This window comes from Hyperolius riggenbachi, chromosome 1, assembly GCF_040937935.1.
Source record: "Hyperolius riggenbachi isolate aHypRig1 chromosome 1, aHypRig1.pri, whole genome shotgun sequence".
Classification (NCBI taxonomy): Eukaryota; Metazoa; Chordata; class Amphibia; order Anura; family Hyperoliidae; genus Hyperolius; species Hyperolius riggenbachi.
Window position 1 is genome coordinate 245578681 of NC_090646.1, and position 13889 is coordinate 245592569.

Below are 13889 nucleotides of genomic sequence, written 5' to 3' on the forward strand. Positions count from 1 at the left end.
CCTAAAGTAGAAGGCATTTGCAATTACGTGAGCAAGAAGGAACTCCTATGATGCATCACATTTTAAGTACCCTAACAAAGTGGGCGCATTTCTACCTCATGTGATATGGTGGACCATGAAGCATACTGTAGAATTCGAACACTGACGGTCACACAGCCAGCAACAGAGGCTTCCAACAACTGTGCCCTTTATCTTTATTTCTAATTTAGTTTTGTTGAGCTATTTCAGGAGACAACACACACTGAGAGTTTTCCCGAACAGATACTGATAGTGTGACGGTTTAACTACACACTTCTGTTTCATATTCTCAGATCTCAGAGGTACCTAACTGGCTATCTGCGTTCCTAATCATAATCTCCAGTAACCTGTACATAAGTAATACAATTAGGAGCTCATTAACAGAGCTACTGATATCTGCAAGATATTCCCAAGTCAGAAATTGACATGCTCAGTTAGGAAAGCAGTGTTCTCCGTTTTGGCACTCGGCTGAGCAATCTGTGAAAGAAGCACTCTGTCACTGATATGCCTAATCTCAGCACAACCTTCTTCCTGCGCCTGTACCTGCAGAGACAGAGCTCTTCTGTGCTTAGGACATTCATAGACTGCCGTGTGGTCTTTGTCTTAAAATAAGATTAGCAAGATCAACAATTTCTTTCAAAAGACACTTCACATTCACATGCAGAACACAGAAAAATGAGAACTTCAGCTTTATCGACTCATCCTGCGCTGGTGCTATTATGTTACAGATTTACGAGAGTAATGAGGCAAGAATCTCCTTGGGGACCTCTTGGTTTACGCTTTTTTAAAGACTCGCATTCTTGTGTGTTTTTTTTTTTTACTTTAACCTTTGGACAGAAACTGAAAGTGTGTATGTATGTAGTGGCTGCTTGGAACAGCAGTGTGTAGACATAACTCGCAGCAAGCAGAGCTATGGAAGCATATTTCTGCTTCAGCTTTTTATCTGTCACCATGTAGTTGTATAAAGCATATCAGGAGACCTTTGAAGAGAGATACTGACAAGATGCCTATCAGGGAAACACTCAGGCTCATCAGTCATTTCTCGCTTTGGCTGTGGCTCTCTACCTGCGCCCTGGCTGTGTGTGAGAGATGAAATAGAGAACACGCTGGGGAGGATGACTTTCTTTCTCAGAGTAAGAGCAAAACCCAGTTCTGAAAGCTTCATTTCATGGTTTATTAAGAGATTTTTTTTTCTTAATGGCACCCACTTTGCTGTGAAGTGTGTGGTTTGTAACAGTTTAGGATGTCACTTTGAATCAGGAAGATAGAATTTGCAGACAACCTAAACAAAATAGCTTCTTCACAGGACAAGAGCAATTTAGAATTCCATCAATTAATTATGTATATGTCTAACAATGTAACTGCTGTTCAATATATAAGGCATAAGTCAACATTTATATATACACGCAGAGTGAAAATCTATACATAAATAAAGAAGAACAAGCCATACGGTCCATACACATGGCAAGATTTTTCACAACAAACTATCTTTTTTCATGAAATTGCACAATATCGTTTTATGAAAACTAATTAAATGGTGTTCAACGACAGCAGTCTACTGCAACGATTCTTCGCTTTGAACAACTGTAATCACGCTGCAAACAATAGTTCCGTTTTTTTTCGCTTAAGTCAATAGACTTTTGAGGAAACTAGTACAGGTAGTCCCCGATTTATGAACGCCCGACTTACGAATGACACACCGATACAAATGGCATTGATTCTGTGTTTCCATGAGAACAAGTCAAAAACAAAAATTCAAATTGGACTTTGAAGTTTTTGATGAAATCGATTTTAAAAAATTCAAAGGAAAAAATGCCTTTTATACTTGTATAAGCAGGTGCAGAGAGCAGAGGTGACACAGAGGGGGACACTGGAGGCACAGGGGGGCACAGAGGAGGTACAGGGGACAGAGATAGCACAGAGTTCCAACTTAAGAACAGATTCAGGTTAAGAACAAACCTACAGTCCCTATCTCGTTCGTTAACCTGGGACTACCTGTACAATCATTGAAACAATTGTTCACATCCCATGCTTTATTTTTCATTTTCACAATTTTTGAAAGATGGATTTGGAAACGATTGTTTGTTGGTGGAGATCCCCGATCCATCTATATGTGGGTACTAAGCTTTAGGTAATAAAAGCTGCCATTTAAAGCCAAATAATTTTGGGGTGAAAAACCACACTTTTGGACTTCCCAATTTTTAAAAAAATACTTTTGCCTATGTTTTACCTATGTAACACTGCAGTTGTGCGAATCAGTCTATAGCATCCCCCATAACACAGGCTAAAAACTGTCTGCCCAAGCATGTATAAAAATGTCTCTTTAAGCAGTAGCGGCATTTAAAAAGCAATTTTGGCTTTTATAACACATAGTTATTGCAGTCAAAAAGAGCTCATAAGTATGTATAAGTTTCCTGAATAACAGGGGCACAGCCAAGAATAGATTAGCATGGCTCCATTCCCTGAGAGATCACCTTCTAATGTATAGTTATGGGGTCTATTGGATCCTAATAACTGCAAAATAAAAGAGGAAAGTTGTTTCCATTTCAATGCTGAAACAAAAAGCTGGAAGGAACAGTTAGTTACAGCCTGAGCAGAGCTGCAGACCTCTTTAGAGATCACATCTCAACACATTTCCTTGCTTTTATACAGGGCGTAAATACATATCATTATTTGTAAATTATTATTTAGATATCGTGATATTTATATGTTTGCCTTGCTTATTTTTGTTATTATGTGTTGTACCTTGTAGCAAATATAACACGCTCTAAGTATACCATCATGTTACAATAATAATAACATCATACAATAATAAAACTCCTGTTTCTCTGCATTCCATTGTCCGTGTGTGTTTGTGTCCCTGCGTTTGCGCTACTGCGCATGCGCTGCAGGGACACCTTTTGGACAGGGAGCAGGACAGCCAGGGGGTGGGCGGGTGCGCGGGCGTGCGTGCTGCCAGCGGTCACGGACCTAGCGCATTTTTAAATGGGCTAAGGTCACTAGTCATACAATAATAATGTGGCCACAGACGAACTGTGTTGACTATGAAGAGATTATGTTTCCAAAGTATCCTCCACAATGGTTCATCTCAGATACCCCTTGACACATACTAAACGTATATATTTGTTAACAGTACTTCATAATTATGTATACATGCTATTTAAAATTATTTGAAAATCATTCAGGACTTCTTTGCACATTGATTTGTAGCAGATCCAATCAAATCATCAAATCAGCTGGATAGCGATACAAAAAAATGACTAGTTTATCACCTGTGTAATAACCCCAACTTTATGAGCAATAAAGAGTATGGAAACAGGTTTTTATTGTGTGTTATGTGAGCTATTAATTCCCCCTTATCTTCACTGGCTGCCAATTTGCTGCTTGTGTTTGACTTAAACTACCAACGGCAAAAAAAAAATCCACCTAATATCGGGGTAATAAGTATTATTTAGGATGAGGTATCTTATGGTCTCCCATCAGATGTCTCTACATTGCTGTGTCACTGAGAACCTCTGTTTCATTTGCTTATTACTGCTTACCATTAATAAACATCTTGATCACAGGAAGGGTCCTTGCTTTGTGAAATACTAAACTACCACAGCTGAACTGAATGCTTTCAGAGGAGGTAGAATAAATGGCTGAATGCGATATTTAGATCACTGAGTACACATATCCCTCTATGAATTAAATATTTCTACTCAACAATAATTCATTAGACTATTCCTGTGCCCATTTAGAATCTATTTAATGTAAGAGTCAGACATCATGGCACCACTGCTGCCAGTTATGAGGGACTTTAATCACTGTGCATCCCATGACCCCACCCATATATATTACAAGAATGAATATTTGGATTTCCAGTAATGTGTGCTATAGTAATTATACATCTTATATGGCTGTCATGCTGTCAAGTAACAACAGCATGTGCAACAACGCACCATATGATGTAAGTGGAATATCTCATATATCTGCATCTGCTAAACATCATGGTGTATAATATGTGCATTAATAAAGTGATGATATTAAGACTTTAAATCTAACATAACATACTTCCAGACTGATTAATGCAAAGATGTGTAAAGCTATCACATATAGCAGTCATTGTAAAGTAAATCTGAAGTCAAATTCTCAGACTGATCCTGGATGTGAAGTTGCATAATAGATAGTCTTACCACAAGGGGTGTAACTAGACTTATTAGGGCCCCTGGCAAAAATGATAGCATGGGGCCCCCTTGGTCCATGATCCCAATGCGGGCTGCGTGATTGGGAGTCGGCAAATGTTCTGCTGTGAAGCAGTGTCTGGAAGCAGGGACAAATTATACACGCTCCTGCACACTGTTTTTGTGAGCGAACATTAAGGTTTTTTTTGTGCTAATTGGCTGCACTTACGGATGGGGAGAGAGAGGTGGAGGGGAACCCAAAGCCACTGGGCCCCCCTGCGATGTCAGGGTCACAGAGGTGATAGTTACTCCCATGCTTACCACCCTATCAGTGGTGTAAAATGGGATCTCATGAGTCTCAGTGGACTCTTTTCTCGACTGAATGTCTCACTATAAAAGTATAGCAATGCCTGCCTTCCTGCATTGACTGGACCAACCAATAAGATATTGTGGGCTGATGCACTGCAAAGATGGTCTATATATCCTCTCCATACAGTCTGGGCACTGTGGCCCATTCTGACAGAATAACACAATAACAGAAGGCAAGAAAGACATTTCCATAGATGTGTCAGCTAGGATAAACAGTAACACATTCCTCAGATTGCTGGGCACTGTAGGACTCTCAGCTGTCACCTATGCACACACTGCATGTGACCACACTCAGGTCTAGCATTGGATGCTCATGTATTAGGTGTAGAGCTGGCATTACCATAGAGGCAAACTGCGATATTCCAGTTCCCCAGAGCCTACTGGTGCCCCCCCCCCAGATCTACCCCCAAGTTTATAGTGGTCCCTCTGGGCCTCTAAAGAGTACCCGCAGCAAAGCAAATGCACCTTTCTGTCTGGCATGCTCCCTCCGGTGTCCTTCAATTTCCATCCTTGCTGACCCCTCTGCCCTGTGACTTGGCGACGTGTATGTACTCATGTATCGTGCCACCAGGTTATGGAGAAAAAGCGCAGGTGGATCTGGAGTCAGAAAGACACAGGAGGGAGTGTACTGCCTGGACAGGTGAGTTTGCTCTTCTGCGGTGTGTACTCTGCAGGGCCCCTAGGGTACCACTATAAACTTGGAGAAATACCTGAGGAGTCCATTAATCAACTCTTGAGGCCTGGGGACAACCTAATGCTTTCTGGGGGAAGGAGAACAAAGTGGTCACCATCCTTCTATCCTTTGGCATGTAATGCTATATTTGGTCAGGAGATGCGGATCAGAAGGGCGTCATGTTAATTTTTGCCCATTAAGCTACAACCGACTTTGACTAAGTGTTATAAGAAAATATGGTAGCCATAGACAACCTGTCCTTGTTGCATGAAAAGTTTTATGCAGACTCCATTTTAATTCACTAATGTAGACAATTGGGGAGAGTGCATTCCTTGGGCCACAACAGAACTCATGGGGTGATATACTGCTCTATTACCATTTTTATTATTTTGCATTTATGTGGTGCCAACATCTTCCATAGCACTTTACAGACTGAAGAGATTCATGGCACTGACTGCCCCTCAGAGGAGCTTGCAATCTAATATCTACCATAGTCATAGTCTAATGTTGCTGCCATAGTCTAGGGCCAGTTTGGTGGGGAGAAAGAAAACAATTAAGTTATCAGTATGCCGACTGTAACTCACAGGTCTGTGCACCTCAGGAGAAATATCTGTCTGCAAGTAAAGTGAAAAAGAAACAGGACGGCACCCCCCTGGCTTAGCAATTAAACTTGTAGATGAATAAGGAAAGAAAGAGTGCCTGGAGGAAACCCACATAAAAATGGGAAGAATACTCAAACACCACTTACTTTTACAGTAAAATTGGGGTGCATGCACGTGGTGACACCTGTTCTTTGCTCCTTTTGTCTAATACTATAGTCTGTTTTATAAAGCTGTAAAATATTTTATATTTCACTTTAGCAAGATACTAAAATGGAGTAGCTTTGTTTTAAGCACTAACTAGAATAATGGTGTTAAAAATTGCTGTTGAAGTCTCACCATCCTGCACAGCAAGACTCATGAGTTAGACCTGCCTCATAACTAACAACCACTCATTTGTCAGCTCTGACTAAGTAATCCATGGTCCAGGAAATGGATAGCTCACATCTTCATACAGGATGTTTTTTATGTATTCAGCCTTCTAGGAACACATATGTTACTCTTTATGCACATGAGCAGGCCTTTGCTTTTACCTAACCAGTGCTGCATTTTTTTACCATGTTTTGTTGTCCTCTCCTTTTACACTATTGTTCCATCATATACTATTTATGTTTGTGACTGACTGAAACAACATATAAGGAAAATAAAATAATAATTAAAAAAAATATATATATGTTAAAAAATAAATTGTTTTATCATTATTTATGATTGCCTTAAAGAAAAATTTAAAAAATATTCAGTTTTACTGTATTAACCACTTCACCACTGAGGGGTTTTACCCCCTGACCACCAGAGCAATTTTCACCTTTCAGCGCTCCTTCCATTCATTCGTCTATAACTTTATTATTACTTATCCCAATGAAATGAACTATTTCTTGTTTTTTTCGCCACCAATTAGGCTTTCTTTAGGTAGGACATTATGCCAAGAATTATTTTATTCTAAATGTGTTTTAATGGGGAAATAGGAAAAAATGTGGGAAAAAATTATTATTTTTCAGTTTTCGGCCATTATAGTTTTTAAATAAAGCATGCTACTGTAATTAAAACCCATGAAATGTATTAACCCATTTGTCCCGGTTACAAAACCATTTAAATTATGTCCCTATCACAATGTTTGGCGACAATATTTTATTTGGAAATAAAGGTGCATTTTTTTCAGTTTTGCATCCATCCCTAATTACAAGCCCGCAGTTTATAAAGTAACAGTGTTATACCCTCTTGACATAAATATTTAAAAAGTTCAGTCCCTAAGCTAACTATTTATGTTTTTTTTTTATTGTATTATTTTTTTTTTTAATTACAAAAAAAAATAAAAAATTGGGGAGTGTGGGAGGTAATGAGTTAATTTATTGTGTAAATGTAATGTTTGAATATGTAAAATGCTTTTAGGGTGTAGTTTACTATTTGGCCACAAGATGGCCACAGAGTGTTTGTTTACATGCGACCTGTAAGCGTCCGGAAGGACGCTTACAGGAAGCAGTAGGAGGCTGGGAGACTCACAATGATCTCGCTGTTTCTGAAAGAAGCAGCAGATCATTGCGGGGGCTAGATCAACGAACGGGAATGGATTTTCCCGTTCATTGATCTCCGGGTGAGCGGGCGGCGGCGTGCACGAGCGGCGGGTGCGCGCGCACGAGCGGCGGGAGCGCGGACAGCGGCGGTAGCGCGGAAGGTACGGATTTCTCCGTCCCTGGTTTTTTAGGGGGGGAAAAAGGGGCGGAGAAATTTGTACCGCTGGGGGTAAAGTGGTTAATAAATGACAAAAATGTCCATGTACCTCAGAAAAGTTAATTATTATACTATTTTCTTCATTTAAACATTCAGAAATATCATTTTAGAGTCCTATGTGCTTTGCTATAAGTTTATGCTTAAAAGGTAAGCTGCTTGTGTTTGTGCTGACTCTATGGAGACAATATTCTGTGTTGCTTACACTTTAGATCCTGTGTTTAGGATAAGAATTATCCCTGTTTGTCTTATGTTGTTCACATTGTCTAAGAACTCTAATTCCATTCATGTTTAATGTAACCTTGAAGTAAAGGTTAATTGTGTCTGCCCTGCAGTCAAGACCAAACTCTAACCCTAGCTTCCTCTAAATGTTGCCCTGAGTCATAGGGCACTGCTCAGGCAAAACCTTTTCAGATGTTCCACATAACAAAAGTCTCACATTATGGCAGAAGCATCATCTTCTTATCTTTTTATACAATTCACATTAATACTTTGTGTGGTTTTTAGAAGCATGAAATCATACACATAACTATGTTGTGGCTTGCTGTGAGTATAGCAACCAAACCATAACAATAAATTACATGTCCCTAATCACATTATTTGGGTGTTTAAAAAAAAAATCCTACGTGGATCATTACATTCTCTACATTCACCATCATTTACATATGACAACCTAATAACAGATTTTATTATTTTGACTTCCTATGAGGAACGTTTCCTGATGCTCTGCAGAGCTGTTTTTTCAAGAAGAATATTATTATTTTTATTAATATATAGTGCTTTTATAGTGCAGACATCTTTCACAGTGCTTTACAGAGTCCACGAGACAAACATACACTCATACGTTCATGCTCAAAACTCTTAATACAAACACTCAGCATATAGAGCTTGTTCACACTAGGGGCGTGTGGTGTCTTTGCATTAAATTGTAAAGCATGGCCTCTGAGTTCCTATCAAATGCAGCTCTGACCCTGATTGTTACACTAACTAGGGAAGCACTGCACAGAGCACAAAAAACATACTGCAGTGCATTGCCTGAGGTGTGCATAACCAAGTTTTCTATAACACTGGCACAGGGAACACATCATCTCTGTGTGTGTGCGTGTGTATGTGTGTGTGCATGCGTGCATGGGTGTGTTTTTGTGTGTACATGCGTGCGTGCATTCCTATTATGTCTCTAAAAATGGTAGAAGGGAGCTTAATGTAGATACCCCCATAAACGAGACAGGTAATTATTGCACCCACTTGCGCCTGTCTATTTTGCTGCAGCATGGTCGATAATGTTGATATTGTACTCACCGGTGCCAGCTGCGTAATTATAGTGCATGGTACTTAGAAGGGATAGCAGTGGGAATTATTGGAGAACCACATTAGCAGATACAATTATTGGTGAGTAGGGGAAGGTCAGTGTTAGGTGTTGTGGGGGGGGGGGGAGTTTATGTTAGGCATAGGCAGGAGAAGGTTAATGTGAGAGAATGGTTTGCAAACCATTCCCATGCTCCAGACTTGTCCCTTGCCTCTGTCACTACCCTTTGCCATCATCCACAATCACATATTTTCTGCTGTAATGCTGGGTAATGTTCGACCATGTTTTTCATACACTGGGAGTCACATGGTCACTGACGACTGATGAAAGTTAGATCTTACAGGTTGCAGGAAACTAGCTCTACTGCACTGGTAACTTGCACTGCACAGGCACATGAAATTATATTTCCTCCACCACTTTGCTTCTATACACTCTTTGCATTCATTTATTACACTAATTGCATTTTTTACACATTATCCAGACCTGTCAATATGTTAACAAGACGGACATATAATCAAAGGCATGAGGCCCATGGACATACTTTAATGTGAATTTTGTACTGACTGATCTAGAGCACTCTACACATAAGGGAAATGGTATGCAGGAGACTATATATAGATGTGCCAAATGTCACAAGACCAAAAATGTTTTGCAAATACTATGCCAATGGTCTAAAGATTGAATTATTTACTACCTACACTGAGTGTAATTAATTGGTACTAATGAACATATTTTACTATTTTTTTGTTAAACTAATAATATAAAATACAAGAAAGTTATATACAATGCAACATAAACCTATACCATGTTATACAGATAACACATCTGCTATCTGATATTCTTTCTAAATAACACAGACATATCTACTGTACAACATGCTCCTGTATAACCCAAAACTTGACTTGTCTATTTTTTTGTAGCTTGAACAGTATTAATTAATAAATGTACTTCCTTTTCAATCATTCTTAGCGAGGCAAACAAATCATATCGCCAATAGCATTAGCATTACCTTTATTCTTAATTGGTGGCAAAGTAGGATGAAGATCTTTGTTACAGAAGTCTTCATCTGTGCAACATTCAATGGACCTCCTCTGATGTGGTATAGGCGTGTCCTGAAATACAGCATTGGGAAATATGAAGCCCAGATAGAGACAACCTGTGTAAATGTGATATCTGCACCACAAGTTCATGTTCCAGGACATTATGAATTATGCAAATAGAAGACGACTGGAGTTTGCTACAGAAGAAATAGTTCACCAAAGATTTCCCAACTGCCAGGGTCCTTACTGCAATAAGAGAAGGGTCATGTGGGACCCTTATCAGCTCATTTCAGTGCCACGCACACCAAATATCCAAACCTAAAGCTCCATCCTGGGGCAAAGTCTTGTCTTTCCTACCTGATGACAAAGGTCAGTGGGTGTTCCTTTAATTACGGTCAACATTTTATATGAAAAATAAAGGAATCCTTGGGAGCTTTGCTACTGTAGTAATAGAACACTTACATCATGCAACATGGCCATTCAGAACACGGACATGTTTTCATTTAGGCAGGGGTCACACTTATCGGCTTTCGTACGCGTTTTCTCCACAGAAAAACTGACTTCAACTGAGAACTCATGTTAATCAATAAGCAAGGTCTCACTTTAAAGCGGAATATAACCCTGCATTTCAACTTTGCTTTAAAACATTATTTACAGCATATTATATGCAACCAGCATTTTTTTTTTTTACTAGACCAGCATTGGAAGGGTTAAACACAGAGGTTTAAAGTTGCGTGGAGAGATATGCAGAAGTTCAGATAGATACATTTAACTAAATAAATGTAACAAGTGATAAATGTTACACACTCTTTGGCTGTCCTCCAGCTCCTTCTCGGAGAGAGTGAGTCACATTCCACACTTAGATATATTTATGTAAATAAAATGTATCTATGTAAGCTTCGGATGCGTCTGCAGTTCTCTCCAGGAACTTTAAGGGCCCGTTTCCACTAGCGCGAATTCGCATGCAGACAACGCATGCGGATTCGCATAGGCAATACAAGTGAATGGGACTGTTTCCACTTGTCAGTTTTCATTTGCGTTTTTATGTGCAGGATTTTTCTGCACGGTAGACCCTGCAGAATTCGCCTGCGTGTGGAATGCAGGCGATTCGCAGGTAATTTATTTAATAGGGAAATCGCATGCGTTTTTTGCATGCGTTTTTTCCCGCGATTTCGCATTGAAAGTAATGTAAATTGACACAGGCAGTGACATGGTTAAAATCGCATATACCCTGCCTATGCGAAATCGCATGCGAAATCGCGGCAAAAAACGCATGCGGAATCGCACCCGCATGCGATTTTGTCAACGGCGATTCCGCACCGCACTAGTGGAAACGGGCCCTAAAGCTCTGTGTAACCCTTCCAATGCTGGTCTAGAAAAAAAAATGCTGGTTGCATATAATATACTGTAAATAATGTTTTAGAGCAAAGTTGAAATGCAGGGTTATATTCCGCTTTAATGCAGATTTTGCACGCAGAAAAAAAACTGACATCTTGCGCAATTTGTCAGTTTTCTCTATAAGTTACATTAGCTGCTGTAAGGCAGGGGTCACACTTGTCTTTCAGTTTTCTGCAAAGTGTAGAAAACTGAAAGACAAGTGTGACCCCTGCCTTAAGAAAAGATGCTAGACTGCAGAGCAAGGTTACATGAAGGTAAGGCCATTTCTATTTGCACAGATCATAGTCATATATATTACAACTTATTTTGAAACTTTACTTTCTGGGCAATCTTACCAACATACAGTACAGAGTTACTGCTACAGAATCTACTGAGATTTCAATCTATTTCCTCTTATATTACACATTATACTGTATATTATATAGTAGAAGGTTGAAAGAGGTTGATACGGGCCCTAAAGACCCGTATCCATGACATGATTCTTGCTGCGTTTTTTTTTACAAAGACCAGCAATTTTTTTGAGTGATAACCAATTATTTCCGCAATCTCGTGAAGTGGGTAAATGCGCGCAATTACACAAATGACCTTTTCTATGCGCTGCAATCTCAACCATCATGACGGATCAGATCTTTAAGATCCTCAACGACTCCCGGGCAAAGTCCCACGATCGTTTGATCTCCCATTTGTGCCTGTCGGGGGATGTCACGTGTTCATAGGAAGATGGATCAGGGAATCTTGTTCATCTGCAGGCGTCGCTGTGAGATTCCCTGATCCATCTTCAGGTGAGTATTCAGCTTGATGCTAGGTACACACAATACAATTTTCTGACAGATTTACCTGCCAGATCGATTTTTTCCAACATGTCCAATCTGAATTTAGATCGATTTTCCAATCGAATTTTCCATTCACTTCAATGGAAATTGATCAGAAAATCAATTGAAATTCAGATCAGACATGTTGGAAAAATCAATCTGCCATAAAATCGTATTGTGCGTACCTAGCATTAGTCCTTTCAATCACTTTCAATCTGTTTCAGTCTCACATAAACAGTGCTATATGAAGTTGATAATGATTGAATGGTGTTAAATAGATTACTAGAGTGAACTCATTCTATTTAGATGCAGTGACATTGCCCAAAAATTGCTCCACAAAGTTTCTGTGTTTGTGCGGCTGCCATTCATTTGAAGGCATGGTTTATTGCAGAAAAAAGCTCATACAACAAACATTATTTCTCAATCAATCATATAGTCAGCTCAGCCATGAGATGGCAAGGCACGCCACACAGGCAGATTGAGGATAACGTGATTTTACACTGTCATGAGCATTGTTCTTGAGACTATGCAGTGCAGGAACTGAGTAAGATCTTACATGCTGCAAGCATTCCTCCCTTTACCACACATGGGATATTCACACCCTAATAAAAGCCATCTGGAAAATAAGGAATGATCCAGCTCAGGGTGTGGGAAATGACACAAAGGGAACAATTTTAGTGTAATCTATCATTGGATTCATAACTGCACTCATATACAATAAGGTCATAAGTGCAAAATTCCTACTATCAAATATGAATTGAAAGGCTTATAGGGACACATTCCAGAGCATGTCAGGAACACAGATGTCCTTATTATCTCCTGTGATGAGGAACTTCTTTTATGCTAATGAACAGGAACTCATTGCACATCCCTTCTTGTAGAAGAATAGTTTTAATCTTGGTTTGGAAATCTGCTCATTGTGCATGAACTGAACTAGTCACCCGCATGGGCAGCTGTGCAACAGAACGCCTCTTTGTCATCTGATCACTGCTGTTACAAACACTGATCATATGGAAGCCAGCCTTTATCTCTAAGAATCAGGAGAAATAGTATCTACTCACTGATAATAATAAAGGGTAGACTGCCATTTTGGCTGCAAGGTATCTGTTTACTGAAGTATTACAGGTGGCCGTACAATGGCTTTTAGAGTGCTTCTTAGAGGGAACATTGTCACCTGAACATTGGGGGCTATTGTAAGCAATGACCAACTTACCCGGCACTGAAAATCGGAGCCCTCTAATCCTAAGCAGCCCGAGGTGATGACAGGAATTCCAGATTCATCTTCTTCTATGATTGTAAAGCAGTAGCCATCGGTCCTGGACAAATAAAGACGTAAGGAGATTCTTAAATCTAAAGACATTACCATTTACCCTTGTAAGTCATTTGGATTGAAGGAAAAAAACCTTTGTAAGTTACTAGTTACCAGCTTGTTCGTCTGAAATATAATGAAAAAATTATGATTTTATTATTAACAGATGTATACAACACACTTCTTCATGCAAACAACTGTACATTATACCAACCATGAAAGTAGAGTAAAATGACAGCTGCGAAGTCCTTACATTCTGTACTGGCCAGTTACCATCTTCGACTTTAAGCTCGTAAAGGCAACATTCTTGTTCCTTCTGTATCCTGGCATTGCTGCATTAACTGACTTATTCAGTAAACTCTAATAAAAATGCAGTTCCCTGCACATTAATAAGTGGAGAGTACTCCACCTCAGTGCTTGATTACTTGATACTTGCTCACTATCTGATTCAGCCATCTGAGCTTAGGTCATTTAATT

General features: G+C 39.4%; 1 protein-coding gene across 7 annotated transcripts in view; it reads right to left on the minus strand.

Moving 5' to 3' along the window:
* Window positions 1-13889, minus strand: part of BMPR1B (bone morphogenetic protein receptor type 1B) — a 664739-nt gene that overhangs the window by 52418 nt on the left and 598432 nt on the right. For all 7 annotated transcript variants that reach the window (XM_068232346.1, XM_068232391.1, XM_068232364.1 and 4 more), the window contains 2 exons: window positions 13317-13419; window positions 9863-9965 (listed from right to left, as the gene is read on the minus strand). In XM_068232346.1, the coding sequence (XP_068088447.1) occupies window positions 9863-9965; window positions 13317-13419 (206 nt within the window). The remainder of the gene's footprint in view (window positions 1-9862; window positions 9966-13316; window positions 13420-13889) is intronic.